General features: G+C 44.4%; 1 protein-coding gene across 6 annotated transcripts in view; it reads left to right on the top strand.

Moving 5' to 3' along the window:
- The window catches only part of HK2 (hexokinase 2), a 61,508-nt gene extending 43,980 nt beyond the window's left edge, over positions 1-17,528 (top strand). For all 6 annotated transcript variants that reach the window (XM_089922929.1, XM_089922927.1, XM_089922926.1 and 3 more), the window contains 11 exons: positions 1,383-1,538; positions 2,891-3,124; positions 4,270-4,574; positions 5,915-6,063; positions 6,319-6,438; positions 9,523-9,618; positions 10,069-10,168; positions 10,270-10,453; positions 11,755-11,910; positions 13,120-13,353; positions 15,221-17,528. In XM_089922929.1, coding sequence (XP_089779055.1) covers positions 1,383-1,538; positions 2,891-3,124; positions 4,270-4,574; positions 5,915-6,063; positions 6,319-6,438; positions 9,523-9,618; positions 10,069-10,168; positions 10,270-10,453; positions 11,755-11,910; positions 13,120-13,353; positions 15,221-15,365 — 1,879 coding nt within the window. In that variant the 3' untranslated portion in view covers positions 15,366-17,528. The remainder of the gene's footprint in view (positions 1-1,382; positions 1,539-2,890; positions 3,125-4,269; positions 4,575-5,914; positions 6,064-6,318; positions 6,439-9,522; positions 9,619-10,068; positions 10,169-10,269; positions 10,454-11,754; positions 11,911-13,119; positions 13,354-15,220) is intronic.
- Positions 17,529-27,782: the final 10,254 nt, after the last annotated feature.

The following is a 27,782-nucleotide window of genomic DNA, read 5'->3' as shown; positions in this document are numbered from 1 at the left end:
AGAGGAAAATCCAACCTATAAACCAGCTTTATAAAAGAGAGTCCTTTTCTTTACAGGGGGAGTCCTTGCTTCCTCAAAGCACAGTCTATTTAAGTCACAGGCTTCTCTCACATGTTGAAACATGAGTCCATTTCATAGACTGGCTGTGTCTGCCGTGGCTGGTGAGAAATTCATGGACTGAAAAAACTGCTCAAAAAGAAAAAAAGAAATGCTGGGAGGACGTGTACCAACGTGTCAGCTGTCCCTGAAGTTATTACTGGGCTTGAGGAGGAACTTTTTTTCACTCTTTATATGTTTCTAAATAAATATTTTCCAAACATTGACTGAAACAAAGTGTTTTTAAAAACTGAAATAAAAACTTTTACCACTCACACTTCAGAGCCCCACTGGCCCCCTCCCCTCTCTGTCGTAGAACCAGCTATGTTGGAGAAGGTGCCGAGGCAGTACCTGTGAGTTCCTTACTGTTGAAGCTGGGCTGCCTCTCAGGCAGCGTGCCTGTGCTGGTGCTTAAACATTTTAAACATACCTTCTGCTCAGGCAGTTTTGCAGCTCTCCACTTAGCTCCGGTTCTGCCATACCTGGCTTTGGGTCTTGAGCAAGTCACTTCCCGAGGGCCCGGCTTCCTCTCTTTGGTTTGCACCAGGTGACATCGGAATCCCATCCACACCCCTGCTCTGGGCCTCCTCTGAAGGCCTGCGTAGATTAGGGCCCCAAGGCCCTGCGTGCCTCCTCTCTCTAGGACCTAGATCCTTTCTAAGATACCAAGAAAGGGCCTTTTTTGCTAGAAAGAATTGTAAGGGCTTGGTTTCTCCTGTCACATATCTAAGCCAGAAAGACGATCTTGTAAAGAAAACAGTGTCACCTAGTGTTGAAAAAATAAATTACCCAACTGCCCTCTCAGCTATCCCGTCACCTTCCTCCTCGGAAACTTCCAACATGTCTCACTCCCAGATTCCCAAGACCACCTGACACTTGGTACTCCTTCTCACCTGTCCCAGCCTGTCCTACTCTTTTTCATCATCCTCCCACCCCAGGTTGCTTTCACAGTTTTCTCAGGAATCCACAAATGGCCTGCAAGGGGAGGGACAGTGTGAGGTGATGAGTTGCTGGCCCTGTGCCCCAAATTTAATCAGATTGACCTTTTTTTTTTCCTCTTATAAATAAACATTGAGGTTCTACATAAGATTTCATTTTAAAAGAGCATTTCCTTGCTAGAGAAGGAAATACCATCACTTCTCTACATCTCTCACTCCCAGTCAGTGCCACACAAGTTAGCGCTTTGTCCTGCATCAGCCCCACGTGTGTGCATGTTGCTTCCACAAGGAAGTTGCGAGTTCATTGTCAGCAGAGACTTAATTTTTTTGGTGTGTCTCTCCCTGCAGATTTGAGAAGATGATCAGTGGAATGTACATGGGGGAGCTCGTGAGGCTTATCCTAGTGAAGATGGCCAAGGAGGAGCTGCTTTTTGGGGGGAAGCTCAGCCCTGAACTCCTCGCCACGGGCCACTTTGAGACCAAAGATGTTTCAGATATCGAAGGGTAAGCTTCGGGTCCTTCTCTGTTCACTGGGACCCCAGAAGGGTGGACAGGTGGCCGGGGAATGAGGAAGACGCATGGGCCCTTGATCCTTCAAATGTGGATGGCAGGAGGGTCTCACCCAGTGTGAGGCCTGGGCCTCACATGGCAGGCCTGTGGCTAGATGTCACCAGCCAGATAGTCTCCACTCTTGTCTGTTTTGAATGTGCTGACTACCAAAGTGACTCATGGTGCTGGGGACAGCTGGCCCCCATGCAGGGACTCGTGCTTTTGCACTTGTGTTCCTGCCTGGCCCAGGGACCTAAGCTTAATCCTGGAGGCTCCCTGTGGGTCTTTTAATGACTCACTTGCATCTACTTCCTTTCCCTTCTCCTGAAGCTCTGACATCTCATTCCCTATTGGTGATTTTCAAAAAGGGCTCTGTCCTGACCCCTGCTTCATAACAGAAAAATAGGTCCTTGGATGGCCCTGAGATGGACCCATTTATTTCCAAAAGGTAGGGCTGAGGCCTACCTACATCTTCACAGAGTGGCAGGAGTGGGAGTGAGGATGGCCTGATTTTTGTTTTTCAGTTAACAATATCCAGAGTGTTGGGCCTGGTTTCCTGTCCTTGAGACTCCCACTTGTCGCTTGATGAGGCCTTGTCTCAGGGACCAGATGGTGGAGAGGAGGTGATTTTGGTGCTAAAGAGAGCAGTGAGACAGTTCACATGACTTTGTTTTAAGTGGAATTCTTGAAGGAACTGTACCTACTTGTTAAAGTTGGAGGGGACGACAGTATTCATATTTGTGTGGCTCTTAGTTCCCCTAAGAAGAGGGCTAATCTCATGGCATCAACCCTTTCTCGCCATCTTTAGATGCAAGGTAAAGCAGTGCTGACTCCATTGTGAAGTGCAATAGACTCTGACTGCCTTATAGAGAGAAAATAGGATGGGCTCCACAGCTGGGTTCCTGTGGTCAGAGGGAAACCATTCCCACTAACCTGAGAAAGGCAAACTCACACACACACAACTTGGTGCGTAACGCCCCAAGACCAGGGCCTTGTCCTCCCATAGGATGTGTGTGAGAAAAATTAATTGTTCTCACTGGGGGAAAATTGGGCACCTGAAGTACTGTGTGTGTGTGTGTGTGTGTGTGTGTGTGTGTGTCTGGGAGAGGAACTCAGCTTGTGCTTTCCTCTCCTCCTTATTCACTGCTCACCGCCCCCCCATAGGTGGACAGAGCAGTGAGGTGGGTGTCTGCCCTCCCTGGGACATAGTGTTTGCTGGAGCCGAGGGCTTTCTATGTCGGCCCACATACCCCGCCCACTGGCCACAGTGAGTGGACCCCTGCCCACACGCTGTTTCTGTTTCCCAGGGAGAAGGATGGCATCCGGAAGGCCCGCGAGATCCTGGTGCGGCTGGGCCTGGACCCGACACAGGAGGACTGTGTGGCCACTCACCGGGTCTGCCAGATCGTGTCCACACGCTCAGCCAGCCTGTGCGCGGCTACGCTGGCAGCCGTCCTGCGGCGCATCAAGGAGAACAAGGGCGAGGAGCGGCTGCGCTCCACCATCGGGGTGGACGGTTCTGTCTACAAGAAGCATCCCCAGTGAGCCAGCATTCGGGACCTCTGATAGACCTGACTCCACAGGAACCCGGTTTTGCACTGTGGGGTGGTGGAGATGGACCACAGAGTTGAGGTCCTTTGTAGAATAAAAGCTCCCAGTGGGGCAAGCGGGAGCTATGAGTGTGTTTTCCTTGGCATGGGTAGAGGCTATTTCTGAAGGCTGCCAACTAGGGCTTTACTCAGAGCTCTCCTGGCTTCTAGGGCCTCTTTTTCTGCACCCTCTTATTTCCAGCTTCTCTGGCTCACCTGGGTATTGATTTGATCCTGCCCTGCCCTCCATGTTTTGATCCCTTGGTCATAAGTGCTGAAATACTCAAATTTCAGTTGGGACCTGAAGGATTTCTCTCAATTGTGCCCACTTACTATCCCATCATTTTCACCTAATATGAGTGCCAGGTCAGTGGGCCTTCATTAACTGAAGGTAGATGTGGAAGGTCTCAGCCATTCCATTCCCTAGGCTCCTAGTCCAAAGCTCCAAAAACTTTAAACTGTACACGAATTACTTGGGGATCTTGTTAAGAGGTAGATTCTGATTCAGAAGGTCTGTGTTCAGCCTGAGATCCTGTATCTCTAACAGCCCCCAGAGATGCCGGTGGCCTATAGGCCACACTTGGAGTAGGCCCTGGAGACCATGGCTCCAAGCAGCCACCACACAAGAATTTCTTGCTGAACACACCTATTATCTTTAGCTGTTCAGACACCTCTAGGATTGTTGGCAGAAATGGGCCAAAGAGAGGCCAAAGTCCAGAAGAGCATTTTGACTTTTTCCTTTTTGGGTCTTTCATAAGCAGCATCTAATGAAATGAAGGGTGAAACATGAATAGTAGTTGGTGTCAGAATCACCTGAGGCTGATAAGTTGGGCAAAGGAACTGTGGCCTATGGGAAGGGAGTCTTCTGTGAGTGCATGCAGGCGACACTGGCTTCCCAGAAGGCCACCCTTCCTTTTAGCAGGGTGGTCGCAGTTGAATAGCTGAGCTTTTATACAGTGACCCTTAACTTGGGAAAGAGTAGGGAGAGGATGTTTAGGGTGTCATTTGGGCTGAGGTGGTGAGCTACTGCCCCAACCATTTGTACCATTGACTCTAACTGTGGACACCCACCTCTTACCCCACGTCTGTGACTGCAGTTTCGCCAAGCGTCTTCACAAGACCGTGCGGCGCCTGGTGCCCGACTGCGACATCCGGTTCCTCCGCTCTGAGGACGGCAGTGGCAAGGGGGCAGCCATGGTGACAGCAGTGGCCTACCGGCTGGCCGATCAACACCGAGCCCGCCAGAAGACCCTGGAGTCTCTGAAGCTGAGCCGTGAGCAGCTGCTGGAGGTCAAGAGGAGGATGAAGGTAGAAATGGAGCGAGGTCTGAGCAAGGAGACTCACACCATTGCCCCCGTCAAGATGCTGCCCACCTATGTGTGTGCCACCCCTGATGGCACAGGTATGCGGCAGGGCTGCCACCCAGCTCACCACAGGGTTCAATCGCTGTGGGAGGACTCCCTTAGCCTTAGCGTTGGGTGTTCAGGCCAGACTGTTGACCATGTTTCTTCAGCTATAGTACTGGGAAATTCTAGTGTTCAGTGGCGTCAGCCAAGGCATTCCTCTGCTAAAACTGAATGGTGACAATAGTAAATACTTAATGAACGCTTACTATGTGTCAAATGCTTCTCTAAGCATTCTACAGATATTAATTCATTTAATTTTTAACTGTTAACAGAGATTAGTAGTTAATTTTGTTTGTTAACAAGCTATTACGTTTTGCACAAAACCTAGGCACAGAGAAATTAAGAAATCTGCCCAACTTCACACAGCTAGAAAAATGGCAGAGCTGGGATTCAAATCAGGAATTTTGGTTCCAGGGCTAGCTCTTATAAGGCCAGGGGTCGGCAAACTGAGGTCCATGGGCTAAATCTGACCCGCTGCCTATTTCTGTAAATAAAGTTTTATTAGTACACAACCATGCCCATTTGCCTACATGCTGTTTATGGCTGCTTTGCGCCATCACGGCCAAGTTGTATGGTTGCAGCAGGGACTATGGCTCATAAGGCCTAAAATGTTTACTGCCCAGCCCTTTACAGAAAAAGATTGCTGACCCCTGCTCTAGGTCTTGCAATCTAAGAAATGGAGGTCTTTTCCCAATTCAGAAAAATGATCATTGACCAGTCCAGTGTGGTACAGCTGGTACAGGTTCCAGAGCTGGAGACTGGGACTCGGTCCCAGCTCTACCATCTTCTTGCTGTGTGCCCCTGAGCACAGCCAGATCTCTCTCCTCCGTAGAGGGGAATGCAATGCCTCCCTCTTAGGGCTGCCTGAGGGTTGCATGGAAACTGTGTGTGACACACATAGTGCGTTGTGACTGTGCTAAAAAGGAGGGTTTTCTCATTCTAGAAACATTTCCCTTCAGTTTCCTTTAAAGAGTTGGACTCTGTTGTTCCTTCTGTATTCTAGAGCCTTATATGAGGTGGCCTTTGATTTAGTACAAGAGGCGTGTCTGGATATTCTGGAGTATATACTGTATCACCATTTCTTTCCTGTGTTCTGGAGCTCTGGAGCTCATTGTGACTCCTGGGGCCCCACAACTTGAATTCATTTGAGAGCCACTAAGGAGCCAGCAGGGTTCTGGCCCCAGATATCTTATTTTCTTTATCATTAGGCGGAGCTCACAGTCCATCACCCTGAGGTTGTCCAGGGCCTCCTGGGAGAGCTCCCCACTAGGGGAAGGTGTTTAGACTGTCACTCTCTCCAGCCCCAACCCACCATCTTCCTGGGCTTATTTTCCAGAGAAAGGTGACTTCCTGGCCTTGGACCTTGGGGGTACCAATTTCCGGGTCCTGCTGGTGCGCGTGCGGAATGGGAAGCGACGTGGAGTGGAGATGCACAACAAGATCTACTCTATCCCGCGGGAGGTCATGCACGGCACAGGGGATGAGGTGATGCAGGGTGGCACCTCTGGGAGGGGACCCCAGGAGACACCCACTTCTCACCTGGGAGGACAGTGCTTTCTCTGCTCACCCGTGGTCCTGGGGAGGGCTACATGGGCTAGGGCCCTGGGCTGGCCTTTGCTTAGGTGCGTGCCTGAACTGGCCTTTCTCCTGGGTGGAGGCCTCGAGCTGGTGCTCAGACCCTGGTGGGGCAGCACGCCCGGGCCAGGGTTCCTCCTCTCAGAGCCCAATTTCTGCTTGCAGCTCTTTGACCACATCGTCCAGTGCATTGCCGACTTCCTTGAGTACATGGGCATGAAGGGCGTGTCCCTGCCTCTGGGTTTCACCTTCTCCTTCCCCTGCCAGCAGAACAGCCTGGACGAGGTAATAGTGCCTTCCTGGAGGACTCTCCTATGGGCTGTACTGACTCTGAACCAGCCAGAGTTTCGAGCAGGGGAGAATGCTGAGCTGAGAGGAAGAAAACAAGGGCATGAGTGACAAATCATGGGGAAGGGCTTGTTGATGGGAATGAGCAAGTCAGAGCTGATAGAGGTCAAGCAGGTAACAATCTTTGGGATAATGATGATGATGCTAATATAATAATATCAACAACTGACCTTTTTAAAGCCTTTTATGCGAGGTACTCCTAGGCTTCCTGTGTGCGTAATCTCATTTAACCCTTAGAGCAACCATATAAGGTAGGTGTTTGTATACCCGTTTTGCAGAAAGGAGAACAATGTCTGCGGAGATGCCAACTATCTTGCAGGTCATATAGCTTGGGAGTGGCTAAGTCATGATTTCATTCCGGTTTCCTGACACCTGAGTCCATGCTGTCAATTATGCTCAGCTGCTCCTGAGGCTCCCGTTTTGGGCTCAGGACATTTCACTCCATCTCCCTTGGCTGCCCTGGTGTTTCTCTAGTGCCACCTTTGCTTTTCATTCCCTGTCACCTTGCCTCGGATGAATGAAGCAGGCTGTTGAAGAGCTGGTGCTCCCACATATTCTGGACATGGGTGTGTTGACGTGTAGGAGAGCTGAGTAGGCAATGCCTAGGCTTACTCAGGGTAGATGATTGGCATGTTAGATCAGAATACTCTTATTTAAGCGGTTGTTTGTCTCGATCGGTGTTCTAGAAGCTTACATGCTTGGTACAGGTGGACATATGCTGTGGATGGAGTTACCAGGGTACAAAGGGCATGGTTCCTGCTATAGGTGCCTACAAACAAACTGGATTGAGGAAGCAAGCTCAGGAAAGCAAGAGCTGCTCTTCGGAATGCGGCAGCAGTGGAATGATGAAGCCCCGAGGATGATGTTAATCTGAGCACATACCTGGAGGGCATGAGGAATACTTGGTCAGAAGAATGAGCTGCTGAGGAAGAAAGGCAGGCAGGCCCGGCAGTATGGAGAAAGGCGTGTAGGTGGGAACAGTCATAGGTACAGTGGGCTTGGCCCAGTGGCGGGAAAAGGCCTGCGTTTCCAACAGCGTCCCCGGAACAGGAGGCCTTACGTTGCTCAGCTGAGTTTTGTAAATGCCTCCTACTCCTCCCTTCTGAGAGTTAAATTCACCACGTGCACTAGCACGTGCACTTCCTCAGGTTTTAGGAAGTCCCGCAATAAAAACCCTGCCTAATCCAGTATTTCCCAACAGCTGTTAACATTTGTCCAGTGTTAGCTAGTCCAGTATCGCTTTTAGCTTTTCCAACTTCTTTGTCTCAACATATTATATTTTTTCAGTGTCAGTGCATTGGGTTTTAAAGCCTTCACGTTTGCATCAATTTACCAAAAGGACTTATCAAACGTGTATAAATATTTATGTGATATTTAATGAAACATTGCTTATTATAATAGTCATTAGAAACAAACCAAGTTGTCCAACGGTGGGAAATAGTTAAATCATGAGTCATTCACTGCCTCATATCAGCAACTAGTTTTTTCAAGGAATTTCAATGATTTGGGAGAACACTGGTGGTAAGACTAAAGAAATATTTTTAATCGAAGTATAATCTCTATCATATAGAAATATACAAAACGTGATTAATAGGAAGATAAAAGCATAACGTTCCAGTGTACATGCTTCCAGACTTTTCCTACTGAAATATTTTTAACAGACACTATCTTACTTTTCAAGTATAGCAACATGTATACATGTTTATATATTTATCTAGTGGCTCCCACGGCATGTTAACTGTTTCTGTTAGTGCTTGAATTGTAAAATTCCAGGTCATTGTATTGGACTTTATACCATACGTTCTAAGTTTCTGTAAGGAGCATGTATTCAGTCTAGAACTGTGAAAACTAAGCACAAATGAAGCAGAAGCCGGGTTTCGTCTGTTGTTGTCTGTAAGCTGGATTCTGCTCTGCTGAGGTCACCCTGTTGATGGGAAAACCAGCAGGTGCTGAGGTCCAGAGGCCTCAAGCTGCCTGGGTTAGCTGGTGGCCACGGGCAGTTCTCCTCAGCTGTTGGGGCCTCTCCATGTCTTCTTATTAAGGACCACCTGCAATAACGTAATTTGAACATTCTGTACGCTTGAAAGTGCCAAATACAAAATTTCATCAGAGACGTCAAGCTAATCCGTAGACAAGAAAATCAGGTGGAGAGAAGCACATAGTTGTTTGGATGTGGGTGTGTAAACCAGGCCACTGCTGAGATTGTACTTTGTTTTTCCGAATTTCCTGGGATCTGAACACAGCGGGACTTGTGAGACCAAACTCCTGGGCCATGAAATGCCAAGCTGGTTGGTATAAACAACCAAGCAAGTCATGGAGAAACAATACAAGTGGGTGGATAGCGAGCACACAGCCCACTTATAGGTTCTGACCTCTCAGGAAGGGGGCCTGGGGGTCCTTGATGCTTGTTCCCTGATAGGCTATGGCAGCAAAGAGGGAACGAGGGAACAGTATATGAAACAGTCCTCCATATTCAAAGCCACCATGTATCTGCTCCTGGAGGGCCCTTTGACACAGCGAAGGGTACTTGTTCACTTCGTACTAGAGTTTGAAAATTTAGAGACACAAACCCGCCCCTCTGTACGATGTACAGGGCAAACTCCTTTTCCCAGTGAAAGAAACAAGCGTATAGAACTTAGTTCCTTGGCAGGGGCAGTCGTATGGTGCTTATGAGCCCATCCATCGGAATTGGTGGGCCTGGGGGTGAGTCCTCCTCTCTTGCAAGCTGTAGGCCTTGGGCAAGTTACTCCAGAGCTACAGTTACCTGTAAAATGGGCATGATAATGATAAACATTCCACAAAAGTGCTGTGAGGATTAAACGTTGTAACACATGGGTTGTGCCTAGCCCAGTACCTGTTGCATAGTAGGCACTCCTAGTAGGTGAAACAGGTTTAGAATAATTTGTGGGTGAGATGATTGGTTTTTAAAGGGCATCTGTATAACCTGTGAGGTTGTGAACTAGAAAATGACCCAGGAGCCCTTCTCTGATATCCACATCCCTGCCCATGTGTGATTTTTAGAGCATCCTCCTCAAGTGGACTAAAGGCTACAAGGCATCTGGCTGCGAGGGTGAGGACGTGGTTACACTGCTGAAGGAAGCCATCCACCGGCGAGAGGTGGGAGAGGCGTGACATGAGGCCCCAAGTGATCTGGGTGTTCAGAGCTGGGGGAAGTGTTAAGTGCGGTTGTGTTGGTCAAAGGGAGAGTTAACCTAGTCCTTCAGCAGTTGGTGAGTGTACACTGTGTGTCAAGCCCTGCTCTTGGCAACTGGGGATTCAGGAACGCCCACAGAAAGCTCTTGTTATATAAACAATCCCATGAGCTAATGTCAGGTGCTCTCGAGCTATGAAGGAAGATGAAGTTGGGTGAGGACAGAGTGAGTGGGCTGGGGAAGGGCAGTCTTTTAAATAGCATAACCAGGGCAGGTCTCTGAAGAGGTGATATTTGAGCAGAGAAAATGAGCCCTGCCTTATAAATGTTTTAGATACATTTAAATCTCCCTTGCAAGGGTCTGAAGGGAGAATATTGTGGTTCATTTGTGGATTGGGATCTGCTGTTGCTCTCAGGAGTTTGACCTGGAGGTAGTTGCTGTGGTGAATGACACAGTTGGGACTATGATGACCTGTGGCTATGAAGACCCTCACTGTGAAGTTGGCCTCATTGTTGGTAAGGGCTCGGGCTGTCCTTCCTGTGTGGGGACACACAACCTAGGGTGGGGGGACGGAAAGTGCAGAGTGAGGCCCTGACTGACATCTCTTGATTGGCAGGCACGGGCAGCAATGCCTGCTACATGGAGGAGATGCGGAATGTTGAGCTGGTGGAAGGGGAGGAGGGGCGGATGTGTGTCAACATGGAGTGGGGGGCCTTTGGGGACAATGGATGCCTAGATGACTTCCGCACAGAATTTGATGCAGCTGTGGATGAACTTTCCCTCAACCCCGGCAAACAGAGGTAGGTACCCAACTGCATGTAGGCCCCGGTACGTTCATCTCAGAGCTGAACAGTGATGAGTGATCTGGTCCTCCACAGCAGCAAATCCCGGGACACTCATTCTCTTGAGATGTTAATAGAAGAGATCTCTTTGGAAAGGGCTTCTTGTCGAATACATCTGGAAAGTTCTGGGTTAAGTCCTCTTCCCCCTGCTGGACTGTGAGGCTCTTGAAGTCCAGTTGGGAAAACAAATCTCAACAGTTATGTTGCAAGGAGAATTTCACATAGGGAACTGGTCACACAGGTTTTAGAGGGATGGAAAGACAAAAAGGGGATGCTGAGGAGCAGTTAGTACATGTAGCAATCAGCTCCTACCCTGAGGACTAGGAGAACAGGTGGGAGAGAGTATTAAAACCTGGATCTGGAACTTGAGGAAAAACAGACAGCTGAACCACCTGCTGCCATCAGGGGGAAGCAGCATTGCTGGGAATAGGAAGCAATAGAAGCAAACTTCTTTCTCCTCCATCCATCCAGTATATGGCACCCTCTACTGTCATACTGGACAAGGGGGTAGCCCCAGCATCACAAAGCCCCTGGTATGGTGGGATCCCCTTAGGAAGAGGTTGCATGTAGTGTTTCCTAACTAGATTAATCAGGGACCATACTTCTGCAGAATATACTTTGCAAAATATTTGTTTATAGTAGAGGTCACAGGCTAAAATGCCTCCAGGAGCCAGGCAGGCAACATTAATGAAAGAAACAGGCTGGAGTAAGACAAGATTGAATGATGATGGGGTTTTGGTTGAAACTGAGAACATTGACTTTTTAAAGGCACTAGGTAGAGCCAGAAGACCCTCATGCCATTGAGTAGTCATGTTTCGTTCTAGTGGCCAGAACAGGGGTCTCCAGCTGGCACTAGTTACTTGAGCAATAAGTGATTAGGCTGAAGAGAAAGCATGCTAAATTCTCAGCAACGCAGGGGATTAAGACAGCATCTTACCCTTCTGGAAGTGTGGTGGGGTTTGGGTGTGCGTTCCTTCTTGAGGAGTTGGGAATAAGCCTTGGAAGGGAAATGAAACCACAAAATGGGGTCAATCTCAGGGAACCCCTTGGGCCTCAGGACACGTTTTACTGAAGGCTATGAGTCAGTATGTGTGGATGCCAGGAATCCTGCCTCAGTGAGTCAAATAGCATTTCCTTCCCACGAAGGGGAATTTGTATGCCTTCTACCTTCTAATGCAATGAGGGTGACGGGGCTGGTGTATCTCAGCACATCCCACCACCTTCCTTCTTAACCTCCATGAACATTACCTGCATTGCAGGTTCGAGAAGATGATCAGTGGCATGTACTTGGGCGAAATTGTTCGTAACATCCTCATCGATTTCACCAAACATGGGCTGCTCTTCCGTGGCCGCATCTCGGAGCGGCTCAAGACACGGGGAATCTTTGAAACCAAGTTCCTGTCTCAGATTGAGAGGTGAGAATTTAGGGCCTGGAATAGGATAGACTGTATTTCCTCCTTTTCATGGACAGACAAGCTGGGATTTCCACAGTTCAAGTAAGATCAGGGTGTGGCTTACATAAAGGTCAGTTTAGTAGCTCACGTGTTTGTATCTATATAGTGTTGTTTTAAAGTACGTTATGAACAGTTGGCATTTTAAGGGAAAATATATAATATTCTCATGAAAAATCATGGTAAGCTGGAAGAGCCTGTGCAAAGAAGTATTGTTGGGTTTTAGACCAATTTCAAAGGTAGAAAGAAATATAGCTGCTCATACAATGTAAATTGGAATGCACGGAGGAAGATAACCCACTAAAGCACTTATGCTTGGCAAAAGGGTTCTTCTTAACTGCTGGCTGCAGTAATAAGGCAACCAGGATTGAGTGAGGTTGGCATGTCAGGCAATGCAGAAACATGCCCTGTGGCGGCTCATTAAAGCAAAGCCTTCTTCCTCCAGTCTAATGGTGGAGAAGTCTGCTCCAAATTAGAATACCGAATTTCAGAGCCTTTTAAAAATTAATGCTGTGTCATTATTACTCTCATGCATATAGGAAAACAGGAACTGGTTGGCGTACATGAGTGGGGCCCTAGGGCATCTGCACCAGTGAATAGAATATTGTTCTAGTTTGCATGTCTGTTTATTTTCTTCTTATAGTTTTATTTATCTTTGTTTCATCAATAGTGCACAAGTAGATTTCAGACAACCCAGAGTGGGGGAGTAGAAATAGACCAGGCATTTAATGTTGGTGGGTGATGCTTGTCCTGCTGACCTGTGAACAATGAGAGATTGGACAGGAAAGGGCTTTGCAACTGAAAACTGTCGCATACGAGCATCCTCACTGTCTTTACTGTCAATATTTCCAAATAAGTGGAATACATGGACAGTGAATTTCCTTTTGTTTTGAGTGTCAGTTTTGTAGCAGCAGTGCTCTACCTTGCCTGGGCAAAGTGGCATAAGGAGCTGTTTCTTCGTGTTCTCTCTGTGAGGGTCAGTGAGATGAGCACTAGTTCCTGAACTGAGTTTAAGAATGGAACCACCTCTCAGGGGCAGTGGCTTTTACCCCCAGCTCTCGGAAGGCCAGGTCCCCCAGAACCACTTCTGATGAAGGAGCCAGGCCCCGGAGTGGCAGGCCACCATGCCCTCTAGGTATGTGACTGACCACTCACTGTCTCCTCCTGGCCCAGTGACTGCCTGGCCCTGCTGCAGGTCCGTGCCATCCTGCACCACTTAGGGCTCGAGAGCACCTGTGATGACAGCATCATTGTCAAGGAGGTGTGCACTGTGGTGGCGCGGCGGGCAGCCCAGCTCTGTGGTGCAGGCATGGCCGCCGTGGTGGACAAAATACGAGAGAACCGTGGGCTGGACACCCTCAAAGTGACAGTGGGCGTGGACGGGACCCTCTACAAGCTACATCCTCAGTGAGTGCCTGATCTCCACTCTTCCTGCCCATCTTTCTCCCTCTTTCTCACCATCCTTTCCTTGCTCTCCTTTCTCTCTCTCTTTATTTTATGGCAAATTATCAGACATTCCAAAGAGTGTACATAATATATATATATATTATAGTTTAAAGATTAATAACTAGAAGTAGGTCTGTGTTTTACCACCCAGCTAGGAAGCCCCCTGTGAGCCCCTCCCAACTGCACCCTTCATTCCCCCCTACCATGAGTGAGTGCTGGGGTGATTAAGTCTATTGCTTTCTTTTCCCCCTCCATATATCTACGTATGCATCTACATTGTTTAGTTTTACTTAATTTTGAACTTACCATATGACATCTTTTCTTTTGTGACTGGCTTTTCTCACACCACATTTATGGTTTTGAGATGCATCCACATTGAAGTCTGCAATCATAGTTAATTCATTTTCAAGGTTGTATAGCATACCTTTGAATGACTATACTATAATTTATTCTAATGATGAATATTTGGGTTATTTCTAGGTTTTGACTATTACAAGCAGTGCTCCTGTCAACATTCTAGTAAATGTATGCTGGGACTCTGGATCAAGATTTTTTTCTACAGTCTAGGGTAGGGGTTGGCAGATTATAGCCACAAGTGTTTTTGTAACTAAAGTTTTACTGGAATACAGCCACACCCACTTGTTTATGTGTTGTCTATGGCTGCTTTTGGTTATAACAGCAGACCATATGACCTACAGAGCTCAAAATACCTATCGTCTGGCCCTCTGTAGAAGAAGTTTTCCACCCTCGCCCGTGGTATGGAAGTACTGAATTCCCTTTTCTTTTTACTCTTTTTCCTGTCTTTCTCCATCTCTTCTCCCTTTTCTCCTCTCATCACTATTTCTCTTCTCCTTTCTTCCCTCACTTGCATATGTTGAATAAATTGTTTTAAAATTAGGAAGTGCCTCAGTCCCTCTCCCCTAGAAGCTCTTCAACTAGAAGTTAAAAGAATAGAGCTGTGCCCCTTGCCTGGACATGAGGTAGGATGGAGAGACTCATCGATTGAATTGTCACCTGCTGTCACCATGATCGTTTCAGGGAGCTGAGAAACTTGCCCAGAGTCTACACAGTTAGTGAAAAGACTGGACCTTGAGGAGAAGTTCCAAGTTTCTCTGTTGATGATCAGTGTCATTGTGAAAATAGAAACCTTAGTCCCAAGTGAGGGTCGGAAGGGGGACAGAAGTCTAGCCACCAGCACTGGGGCTTGGTGTTAGGAGCCCCTGTTCTCAGCTCTGCAGATGGGGAGGAGCAACTCATCCCTGCTATTGTGGGGAGATGATGACAAACGGTTTCTTCCTCTAGTCCCATATCAGGAAGAATCTGTGATTTCTGTTCTCAACAGACCCTCCTAAGTCTGCTCCTTTTGCCTTTAATGACATTTTGGGTTAGATATGAGTGTGATGTGAGTTAAGACCTCTGGAAAATAGAATATCACACATGTGGCGCTTCATCCTTCCCTCCAGAGTTGATGAACAGGTTATATATACACTTCTGCAAGGTGTGCTTGTGGCGTCCATGACTGTTGAACTTCTCTTTCACTGCTTAGTTTTAAGAACACAGCTTGCCAGAATCTCAGACTTTTGTCCTAGAGTTGAATCTTAGCTTCCCACTTGCCCACTGTGACACGGAATTTGGGCATGTTGCTAGTCTCTCCAAGTTTCAGTTTTCTGAAACAGAATACACAATGTTTCCTACATGGTAGCTGTCATCCTCTTTCCCATCTCAATTATTCCTGGGTTTCCAGCATCACTTCTTAGGGTCCCATCTCTGAGGACACAAATCAATTGTGACTAAGGTATTTTTTCTGTCTTCTTCCCAACTTTTCCAGCTTTGCCAAAGTCATGCACGAGACGGTGAAGGACTTGGCTCCAAAATGTGATGTGTCCTTCCTGGAGTCGGAGGATGGCAGTGGGAAGGGGGCGGCTCTCATCACTGCTGTGGCCTGCCGCATCCGAGAGGCTGGACAGCGGTAGAGCCCCTGAAATTGGAAGGACTTCCTCTGGTTTCCCTTCTTTCCGGCTTTAAATTATAAGTTGATCCCCTTGTGTCAGAGACAGACCCCTTGGCTTTTCCTTGGCAGAGAGGACCTTATTGGACTGGGTTTTGTCTCTGTCTACTCACTGTAGAGTTTGATACCCAAGGCTTAGCCCTCCTGAGATAAACACAATTTGAAGTAAGGATTTGTTCCCACTTGTCACAACCATTACCATTGGTTCTCTTAAAACTTGAAAAAAAATTTAACCTTTAGTAATCCCCCTGGCCAAATTCCATGTCCCTGTATAATCCTACAGGGTGGGGACACTAATGAAAAAATATGGTTGCTTCACCTTGGAGCCTGAACATGACATTTCTAGGTGGAGAGCATCCCCCAGCATGGAAGTTGATGCTATTTCTCCTCTCAGAGATCTGGGAGGTCTCCACTGACTTGAGCCTGATTCTCCCATAGGCAGGGAGGAGGGGCGGTAATGTAGGGGAAACCCATGGATAGCCATGTGGCAGCCCCTCTTCAACCTCATCTTTAAGCGTTTGCCTAGTGGGTTCCAGTGGATGCTGTTCCTGGAATCAAAGCATCCTGAGTCTGAGCAAGCAAAACCAAAGCCAAGAGTCCTGTGAGTGGGCTTGTTGTCACATCTCCTCGTGGGTTCACAAGTCATCCATAAGCAGTGGACCTTTGGGGGAGGGAAGACTTTTTGGTCTGTTTAAAAATTTTTTCCTGCAGAGGTGGAAACACTGTATTTTCATTTTAATTTATATTTGAAATTTATTTAGTTCATGAAGTACATCTGCTCCTTCATTTTGACACTGTACGTAACGATCGGTTGTATGTAACGTATTTATATGTTAATTTGTTATGTCTGTAAATACACAGGGTCTCATTAGTAGATCAGTGTAGTTAAAGGATGGGAGATGAAGATACAGATTGGTTCCTAGAAATACCTCATTCGTCTTCAGGAAAAGAAGGAAAGCCTCTTTAGGGTGAGCGAATGGCCAAGCAGCTCCTTGCCAGCTCCTTTCCCTGCAGACTCAGAAACTTGGAAGGTGGCTGGGGACAGAGTGAAGGAGGCTGGGGCTATGGATTGGAGACACCACGCTAACTGGATGCTCAGTCTAGGGGCTTTCCTGGAGCCATATTACATGAGATGCTAACAAAGGAAACAGGAATCATTTCAAATAGACTCTGCTTAGAAATCTTCATCCTTAGGGCAGTTATTAGTATTTTAAACCTCTCTAACAATATAAAGGAAGCCACCAAAAACATTGAAAAAATTGTCTAATTGTTGATAGCAAACCAAACCAAAACAAACAATCAAACAAACGAAACTTCAGGAACAACAACAACACTTTTGGTGGATTTGTGCCCTCCTAGCAAAGTTCGCCTTCAATTTGTTTTGTAAATGTTCTACAAGAGGTGTTGTCCACAGACTTCCTTACACTGAGCTGTTTTTTCCAAGAAGTGTTTATTCCAAACTGCTTGGTGCGGGGTTGGGGGGGTGGTGAGGGGAGACATAAAACCTTCCTTACCCTGCTCTTTAGAGTGCAGTTAATTCTGAATCTGAAAGCCCACTTCTGCCCTAAAATGATCACACCCCCACACGTTAAACCTGAATACTTCATAATAAAGAGGGGATGTCCTTTTAACAATGTTGAGTAGGATACGAGGATCAAAACAGAAAAATGGAAAGACGCAACTCAATAGCACCCAATTTTTGCACATTTATCAAACTTGTACTGGAACAGTGTCTAGATTTGTGTATCATTAAAGGATGCCCAAGAAATAGAAATGAACCTTAACTTTTAAACTTGAAAATTAGGCACCATCTATGAAATTGCACATTTTAAAAGGTAGAGCTGTGTGTGTGGCTATTTAAGACGTGTCATTGGTTTCCAAAAAGGAAAGCTGGAAAATGCAGTTTGAATGTTTGTGTTCCCACGGTTAGGTGACGGTTCCTTGCTGACGCTGCTTTGCCCATGTAAATACATTGACTCTCAGTCTTTGACTGGGATGTGCTCAAGAGCAGATCATCTCAAATCCTTGAGCCCTCAGTCTAGTGAAGATGTTGTCATGTACAATAAAGGACTAGTTGAATTAACTGTGTGATGTTAACTATTAATAAATTTTAACATTTTTCAAAATATTCAGCGTGTGATTCATGAGCATTTTTCAAGAGTACAGTCATCTTTTGAGCATATTAGTCCTTCCTGGCCCATCTGAGTAGTTGGTGAGTGTTTTGATTTTGACTATATGTGCTTGACAGGCATGTAGCTAACTCTTGGCCTTGACCCCAGATATTTCTCACTCCAGAAACACAGTCCCAGTGGAACGGGAAGGTAGGTGACCTTTCCTAGGCCGTCTTTGAGCCCCCAGATCTCAAGCACCACTGAAGAACCATGGCTGGCCCAGCAGTCTACTGTTTAAACAGTTTGGCTGAGATGTAGCAGAGCCCTCAGAGACTCTGGGTAGTCTCCGTATAGGCATATGTGATTCACATTCAGGATAAGTAAAGCCCTTACTTATATGAACATCTAAAAAGCACTTGCCTCTGTCCTATCCTTACAGTCTTTCAAACCCTCTCCTTAATAAGCAAAATACAAACCTAGGAAATAAACTTCTCACAGGTTCCTGGTGATACCCACTGACTTTAACATGGCCCTGTTTGACAATAACTGAAGGGGGAGGCAGATCAAGGCTAACAGAATGCTAGAGAGAGCCAAAACACAAAATTCAGCCTAGCTAGTGGTAAAGGAAAAGAAATTTAAATTAGACCCTATTTTTATGACTTCAAATTGGTGAGATTATAGGAGCATTCTCATATACTATTGGTGGAAATGCAAGGTATAATTATTTAGGAGGGAAATAGTCAATATCCATGTTTTGTGTAATTTTCTAGAAATTTGTGCAGAGGAAGTACACACAGTTGGAGACCAAGATTTAGCTTTAAGGGTACTGGCGACTGTATAACTTAAAATGACAACATAGGGGAACTCCATACCGTGGGTCTGCCTACCTTGTACCAGGGTCCAGTCAGGAAGACAATCTACTCCAGTTATTTCGAACAGATTTTAACACAAGGACTTGGTTATGCAGGTGATAGGAGAGCTGAGAAGTCCCACAGTATAGAGGAGCAACCCAGAGATTAGCAACATCCAAAAAACCCACTTCTATCCCAACGGCTGGGCCAGATTCCGAAAGCTGGAACCACAGAGCTGGAGTGGGAGGTGGTTAGAAATACCCTGTCTTCTCCCTCCCACCCTCTAGTTTTCTGCAGTGTCTCCCGTTGACTGACCCTACCTGTGAGGCAGGGGAGGGTGGGACCTGGAGCTAAATAATAAGTGAGGTGCATGTACCCTGTAAAACCATTACAGTGTTACTGAAGGATATTTGGTATCATAGAAAATGTTGACAGTATGCTGAAAGTATGTTACAAAACAGTATGGGGCCTTAGCCCCATTCCTCAGCAGCCGTCCGTCAGATTTCCCCACCTCTGCGACTTGGGCACCCCTGTGGGGCTCTGGAGCAGGCCACTCTGCTGGGCCTGCCAGCTTCAGCTGCCAGCTGCTCAGGGCAACTTTGGCAGCACCGCCCTCCTTAGGTCGCTGCTGCTCCATCACAGAGCCTCGGAGAAGAGCCCTCCCTTTTCCCAGTGGGGCTCCTGGGTGGACACAGACCCTTAATTCCCCATAGATCATAATACTGGACAAGATGCTCTGAAGGCAGTTTTCTCAGGTTTCTGCGCTCAGAGACCCTGAAAGCCTCTGGGCCACCCGTACTCACAGGTTTCCCACAGTCTTCTCCCTACTCAACTCCCACCTCCTCTGTAGGGCTCCTCACCACTGGGAAATCTATTTCCTGCACCCAGGTTGCTTCCAGCTTGGAAATAGCTTTTCCAGCCTCTGCCAGCCTGTCTTACCTTTCACTCCCTTCTTTGTTGCTTTGTTTTCATTTTTGGGGGGCACCAGGGGCAGAAGGCTAGATTACTCACACCCCACCCCCCCTCAATTCAAGGCATTTTCTAGTCTTTGCAAGGAGATTTCTTGCTTTTTTATTTTCTTTTTTTTTTTAAAACTTTCAAGTCTGATTTTATTTTTATATATTTTATCTCTTTATATGGGTATATTCTATTTTGATAAACATGCCTTGATCAAAAATGAAAAATTTTCAACAACTTCACCACAAAATCAGCACTTACATTCAAACTGTAATGATTTTATTTTATTTTATTTTATTTTGTGTTTTGTTTTTGAAATTTTTTTTTTTTTTAAACATCTTTATTGGGGTATAATTGCTTTACAATGGTGTGTTAGTTTCTGCTTTATAACAAAGTGAATCAGTTATACATATACATATGTTCCCATATGTCTTCCCTCTTGCGTCTCCCTCCCTCCCACTCTCCCTATCCCACCCCTCCAGGCTGTCACAAAGCACCGAGCTAATATCCCTGTGCCTTGCGGCTGCTTCCCCCTAGCTATCTACCTTACTACGTTTGTTAGTGTGTATATGTCCATGACTCTCTCTCGCCCTGTCAAAGCTCACCCCTCCCCCTCCCCATATCCTCAAGTCCGTTCTCCAGTAGGTCTGCGTCTTTATTCCTGTCTTACCCCTAGGTTCTTCATGACATTTTTTTCCCCCTTAAATTCCATATATATGTGTTAGCATACGGTATTTGTCTTTTTCTTTCTGACTTACTTCACTCTGTATGACAGACTCTAGGTCTATCCATCTCATTACAAATAGCTCAATTTCATTTCTTTTTAAGGCTGAGTAATATTCCATTGTATATATGTGCCACATTTTCTTTATCCATTCATCCGATGATGGGCGCTTAGGTTGTTTCCATCTCCGGGCTATTGTAAATAGAGCTGCAATGAACATTTTGGTACATGACTCTTTTTGAATTTTGGTTTTCTCAGGGTATATGCCCAGTAGTGGGATTGCTGGGTCATATGGTAATTCTATTTGTAGTTTTTTAAGGAACCTCCATACTGTTCTCCATAGTGGCTGAACCAATTCACATTCCCACCAGCAGTTCTTGCTTTTTTATTTTCTTATTGCCTTTTATCCTCTTGTCCATTCTCCACTCACAAGTGGCAACCATGTTATTGTATTGATGTGCAGTTTATTTGTGTCTTGTGTGCATGCTTTTTTAAAATTAATTTTTATTGGAGTATAGTTGCTTTACGATGTTGTGTTCATTTCTACTGTACATCAAAGTGAATCAGTTATACGTATACATATATCCCCTCTTTTGGATTTCCTTCCCGTTTAGGTCACCACAGAGCACTGAGTAGGGTTCCCTGAGTTATACAGTAGGTTCTCATTAGTTATCTATTTTATACATAGTATCGGTAGTGTATATGTCAATCCCAATCTCCCAATTCATCCCACCCCCTACCTTTCCTCACGTCTCTACAAATGACCCAATTTCGTTCCTTTTTTTTTTTTTTTTTTTTTTTGCGGTATACGGGCGTCTCACTGTTGTGGCCTCTCCCGTTGCGGAGCACAGGCTCCGGACGCGCAGGCTCAGTGTCCATGGCTCACGGGGCCTAGCCGCTCCGCGGCATGTGGGATCTTCCCGGACCGGGACACGAACCCGTGTCCCCTGCATCGGCAGGCGGACTCTCAACCACTGCGCCACCAGGGAAGCCCCTCGTTCCTTTATATGTGTGAGTAATATTCCATTGTATTATGTACCACATCTTCTTTATCCTTTCCTCTGTTGATGCTTTTTTTAATTTACAAAATGCTATTGGCTAAAAATTGCTTTTTGCCTTTTTTTTTTAAAGACTCATGGATGCCGCTATTGGGCATATCTGACTCTTTACTTCCAGTAATTGCATAAATATCCCACTGTGTGCATGCACTTTGTTTTCCCACCTGTACTTCAAGTGATGGACATGTGGATTGACTCAGCTCCAGCTACACCAATATCACTGCAACAAGCATCCTTGCACATTAATCATCTTTGTAATTATCTCACTGGGCATGTACCCACCCAGGAGCAGGAGAGCTGGAGCATAGGTTGTGCTTTTGCTTAATATGACCCTCTCCTGCCAAGTTACTCTCCCGAAAGTCTGCCCCAAGCCACCATTCCCGCCAGCAGTGAATTGTAGCAACACTTGGCATTATTCTGTTTTCTACTTTTTATTAATGTGCTTAAAATGAGTTCGTATGATTGTTTTTTTTAAATCTTTTTTTTACATCTTTATTGGAGTATAATTGCTTTACAATGGTGTGTTATTTTCTGCTTTATAACAAAGTGAATCAGTTATACATATACATATGTTCCCATATCTCTTCCCTCTTGCGTCTCCCTCCCTACAACCCTCGCTATCCCACCCCTCCAGGCGGTCACAAAGCACCGAGCTGATCTCCCTCTGCTATGCGGCTGCTTCCCACTAGCTATCTACCTTACGTTTGGTAGTGTATATATGTCCATGCCTCTCTCTCGCTTTGTCACAGCTCACACTTCCCCCTCCCTATATCCTCAAGTCCATTCTCTAGTAGGTCTGTGTCTTTATTCCTGTCTTACCCCTAGGTTCTTCATGACATTTTTTTTCTTAAATTCCATATATGTGTGTTAGCATACGGTATTTGTCTTTCTCTTTCTGACTTACTTCACTCTGTATGACAGACTCTAGGTCTATCCACCTCATTAAAAATAGCTAAATTTCGTTTCTTTTTATGGCTGAGTAATATTCCATTGTATATATGTGCCACATCTTCTTTATCCATTCATCCGATGATGGACACTTAGGTTGTTTCCATCTCCGGGCTATTGTAAATGGAGCTGCAATGAACATTTTGGTTCATGACTCTTTTTGAATTTTGGTTTTCTCAGGGTATATGCTCAGTAGTGGGATTGCTGGGTCATACGGTAGCTCTGTTTGTAGTTTTTTAAGGAACCTCCATACTGTTCTCCATAGTGGCTGTACCAATTCACATTCCCACCAGCAGTGCAAGAGTGTTCCCTTTTCTCCACACCCTCTCCAGCAGTTACTGTTTCTAGATTTTTTGATGATGGCCATTCTGACTGGTGTGAGATGATATCTCATTGTAGTTTTGATTTGCATTTCTCTAATGATTAGTGATGTTGAGCATTCTTTCATGTGTTTGTTGTCAGTCTGTATATTTTCTTTGGAGAAATGTCTATTTAGGTCTTCTGCCCTTTTTTGGATTGGGTTGTTTGTTTTTTGTTATTGAGCTGCATGAGCTGCTTATAAATTTTGGAGATTAATCCATTGTCAGTTGCTTCATTGGCAAATATTTTCTCCCATTCTGAGGGTTGTCTTTTGGTCTTGTTTATGGTTTCCTTTGCTGTGCAAAAGCTTTGACGTTTCATTAGGTCCCATTTGTTTATTTTTGTTTTTATTTCCATTTCTCTAGGAGGTGGGTCAAAAAGGATCTTGCTGTGATTTATGTCATAGAGTGTTCTGCCTATGTTTTCCTCTAAGAGTTTGATAGTTTCTGGCCTTACATTTAGGTCTTTAATCCATTTTGAGCTTATTTTTGTGTATGGTGTTAGGGAGTGATCTAATCTCATACTTTTACATGTACCTGTCCAGTTTTCCCAGCACCACTTAACTGAAGAGGCTGTCTTTTCTCCACTGTGCATTCCTGCCTCCTTTATCAAAGATAAGGTGACCATATGTGCGTGGGTTTATCTCTGGGCTTTCTATCCTGTTCCATTGATCTATCTTTCTGTTTTTGTGCCAGTACCATACTGTCTTGATTACTGTAGCTTTGTAGTATAGTCTGAAGTCAGGGAGCCTGATTCCTCCAGCTCTGCTCTCAAGATTGCTTTGGCTATTTGGGGTCTTTTGTGTTTCCATACAAATTGTTCTGGCTCTGTGAAAAGTACCAGTGGTAGTTTGATAGGGATTGCATTGAATCTGTAGATTGCTTTGGGTAGTAGAGTCATTTTCACAATGTTGATTCTTCCAATCCAAGAACATGGTATATCTCTCCATCTATTTGTATCATCTTTACTTTCTTTCATCAGTGTCTTATAATTTTCTGCATACACATCTTTTGTCTCCTTAGGTAGGTTTATTCCTAGATATTTTATTCTTTTTGTTGCAATAGTAAATGGGAGTGTTTTCTTTATTTCACTTTCAGATTTTTCATCATTAGTGTATAGGAATGCCAGAGATTTCTGTGCATTAATTTTGTATCCTACTACTTTACCAAATTCATTGATTAGCTCTAGTAGTTTTCTGGTAGCATCTTTAGTATTCTCTATGTATAGTATCATGTCATCTGCAAACCATATGATTGTCTTAATTTACGTTTCTCCACTATGACTTTGAGCATCTCTTTTTATGTTTCCTTTAGTAATTGCCTGTTTGTATTCTTTGCTGATTTTTCAACCAGGGTTCTTTGTTTTCTCTTTCTGATTTGCTGGAACCCTTATTTAATCTAGATGATCAGTCCTTTGTTGGCTCCAGGTATTGTATCTTCTCCTAATCTGTCAATTTAGTCCACAACATCCTTTGTTGACTAGGAATACTTTCTTTTGGTATAACCAAATCCACCAATTCTTTTTGCTTTATGTTTTGTACTTTTGACCTTTCTTTCCCTTAGCCCATTAACATTGTCTTATATTAATTTTATTAATAGTTTTACTTTTTATTTTAAAGGGTTAATGTAAAATCATTAGGGAGTCCATATTTCAATGTAATATCAGGTAGATTACAGGTTTTTTTTCTTCATGTTATTAGTGGGTCTGCCCTTTCCCACTGATTTGTGACCCCTCTTCTGAAATATATTAAGTTCCCAAGGGTCTGTTTCTGAGTACTTCCTTCTGCCCCATTGACTGTTTTCATTTGTTCTTGAATCACTAACAGACTGTTTCTATTACCGCGACTTTCTAGTGTGCCGTAATATCTAGCAGGGCAAGTCTCCCCTCTTTTCCTTTTCAAATTTGTGGTATTCATGGTTGGTCCTTTATTCCTCCATGTAAATTTTAGAATAAGTTTATCATATCTCTGAAAAAAAGCAGCTTAAATTTTGGTTAGAGTTGCAGAGAAATTACTGATTTGGGAGGTAGAATTGACATTTTGAATGTTTACAAGAATTTACAAGGTTATGTGTATTAAAATCTTTTCTGCTTTTCTCAGAGTTTCAAAGTTTTCTTTATAGAGGTTTTGTGAATTCTTTAAGTTAATACCCAGACAATTTATACTTGTGCACAATCCTTGAATTTTTTTTTTTTTTTGTGGTATGCAGGCCTCTCACTGTTGTGGCCTCTCCCGTTGTGGAGCACAGGCTCCAGACACACAGGCTCAGCGGCCATGGCTCATGGGCCCAGCTGCTCCGCGGCATGTGGGATCCTCCCGGACCAGGATGAACCCGTGTCCCCTGCATTGGCAGGCAGACTCCCAACCACTGTGCCACCAGGGAAGCCCCAAATCCTTTATTTTTATTATATTTTCTTGTTGATTATTACAGGGATTCTTGGCCTCAGCACTGTTAAGATTTGGGGCTGGATGTGAGGGCTTTGGGGCTTTGTTGTGAGGGCTGTCCTGTGCGGTGTAGGGTGTTAGCACCATTCCTGTCTTACACCATCAGATGCCCATAGCAGCCCTTCCCTTCAATGTCTGAAAATGTCTTCAGACATTGCCAAAAGTCCTGTGGGAGTGAAGATACCCACATAAAACACTGAACCCAATATTTTGTCCCAATTATTGTATGGGACATGTTTAATTATTTATTTCTTATCTAAAATTCAAATTAAACTGGGTATTCTTTTAAATGTTATTTGTCCAATTTATCAATCCTACCTGAGAGGCAAACTCACTCCTTGTTGGGAATCACTGGTGTAGAGAAAAGTTAGGAATTTGTGTATGTTGATCTTGTTTCTGATAAACTTGCTCAGTTTTATTATTAATTGCAGTAGGTTATTTATTCTGTTGTTTTTTTCTATGTAGCTTACCATACTTTCAAATAAATAATTTGTTTTATTTTTCCATTCAATTGCCAAAACTTTTTGGTTTCTTTTCTTACCACATTGATTAGGATCTCTAGCACTGCTATACAGTAGCAGTAACAGTACACTTTTTTAAAATTTCTTTTTTATTTACTTATTTATTTTTATTTTTGGATGTGTCGGGTCTTAGTTGTGGCACACGGGATCTTTGCTGCTGCACGCAGGCTCTTTGCTGTGACGCGTGGTCTCCTCTCTAGTTGTGGTGAACGGGCTTCTCTCTAGTTGTGGCATGTGGATATTCCTTTCTCTAGTTGTGGCACATGGACTGCAGAGCGCGTGGGCTCTGTAGTTTGCAGCAAGCGGGCTCTCTAGTTGAGGCACGCAGACTCAGTAGTTGTGGCGCACGGGTTTAGTTGCCCTGCGGCATGTGGGATCTTATTCCCCTACCAGGGATGGAACCCACGTCCCCTGCATTGTGGGGTGGATTCTTTACTGCTGGACCAGCAGGGAAGTCCCAGTAGTACATTTTTGTCTCCTTCCCAATCTTAAAAGAAACGTGCCTAAATTTTCTCCATTGAGAAAAATGTTTGATGTCGGTTTTAGGGTACCAATTTAAGGAACTTCTTTTTTCTATTCCTAGTTTGCTAAGATTTTTTTTTTATTATAAAATCTTAAGCAGATGTTGTACAACATTAAAGGCTTTTTCTGCATCTATTGAAAGAGATGCATGTGTTTTCTCCTTTAGGCTTTACTGTAATAAATAGCATCAATGCATTCTCTGGAAAATCTTCCTTTATTGCTGGGATAAATTCTATCTTTTAGTACACTGTTGGATTAGTTCACCTGGTATTTTATTTTTTGCATTCTCATTCATAAGTGAATTATTTTTTGCATTCTCATTCATAAGTGAAATGAGGCCATCATTTTTTTCTTTTGTATTGTCCTGATCTGCTTTTAAATAAAAATTACATAACTTCACAAAAAAGGCTGGGCAGTTTTCTCTCTTTTTTTCATTTACATATGTGAAAGTATACAGAATAGATTACTGAATCCTCTGTGTTTCAATAGTTATTAACTCATGGCCAGTCTTATTTGGTCTATAGCCGCATGCTCATCTTCTCATATTATTTTGAAGCAAACCTCAGACATTTTATCATGACCACTACAAATGCTCCGGTATAAAGAGAACTCTCTTTTTCCAACCTATCCACAATGCCATCACCTCCTCCCCAAATACTCATAATTCCTCAATGTCAAGAAACACTGAGTCAGTTTTTAGACTTCCAATTGTCTCATAAATGTCAATACAATTTTTAAAAATAAGAATCCAAACAAAATCTACATGTTGTGCTTGGTCACCTGTCTTCTAATCTCTCATAGCCTTCTGCTCCCTTCCAACTCTGTTTTCCTCTCTTCTGAAGAAATCACATTGTCTAGAGTTTCTCATGATTGCATCTCTAGTTTGGCATGCTCCCCGTCCTCTGTATTCCTGTAAATTGGTAGTTTAATCTCAATTCTTGATCAAATGTATTGATAGATTTAGTATTTTAGCAAGACTACTTCAGAGTGGTTCTTGCATTATTCTTTTATTTTTATGTGTGTGTAATTGTTCCCCTTTTATTGTATATTTGCATAGTTCAATGTATAATGTCTCTTTCTCACCCCTTTTCTTGATCAATCTTGCCAGAATTTTATTTCATTAATCTTTCCAAAGAATTAGCTTATGAATTTTGCTAATTTGTTTTTTTCTCCTTCATTTATTTTTCACCCTATTTTTTTCCTTCTTGTTTCTTGAGCTTGCTTTGTTGCTCCTTTTTCAGCTTCTTAAGTGAACTGTTTAGCTTATATTTGAAGTTATAAATTCCCCTCCATCTACTGTTTTTAAGTCCCACAAATTTTAATACATTGCCATTTCACTGGAATTCTAAGTAATTAATGTGGTATATGCTTTTTCTTCATCTTATAAAATTCAATACTCTCTTATTTAGTTTCCAGTAATTTTTTTTTTTTTTTTTTGGTCTACGTTGGGTCTTTGTTGCTACGTGTGAACTTTCTCTAGTTGTGGTGAGCGGGGGCTACTCTTCGTTGCGGTGCGCAGGCTTCTCACTGCAATGGCTTCTCTCATTGCAGAGTGCAGGCTCTAGGTGCGTGGGCTGCAGTAGTTGTAGCATGCAGGCTTCAGTAGTTACAGCACGTGGGCTCAGCAGTTGTGGTTCATGGGCTTAGTTGCTCCATGGCATGTGAGATCTTCCCAGACCAGGGCTTGAACCCATGTCCCCTGCATTGGCAGGCAGATTCTTAACCACTGCACCACGAGGGAAGTCTCCAGTAATATGTTTTTTAAACTATCTTTTTGTTATTCTTTTCTAATTTTTTTGCATTATGGTCTGAGAACATGGTCTGTTTGATATTCAATATTTGGAATTTGTCAAGTCTTCCTTTGTGTCCTAGTATATGGGCAATGCT

The sequence above is a fragment of the Delphinapterus leucas genome, chromosome 13 (genome assembly GCF_059928025.1).
Source record: "Delphinapterus leucas isolate spDelLeu-1000000601 "Yukka" chromosome 13, BTC_Dleu_Yukka2, whole genome shotgun sequence".
NCBI classification, from domain to species: Eukaryota; Metazoa; Chordata; class Mammalia; order Artiodactyla; family Monodontidae; genus Delphinapterus; species Delphinapterus leucas.
This window is presented reverse-complemented; position numbering and strand designations above follow the sequence as displayed.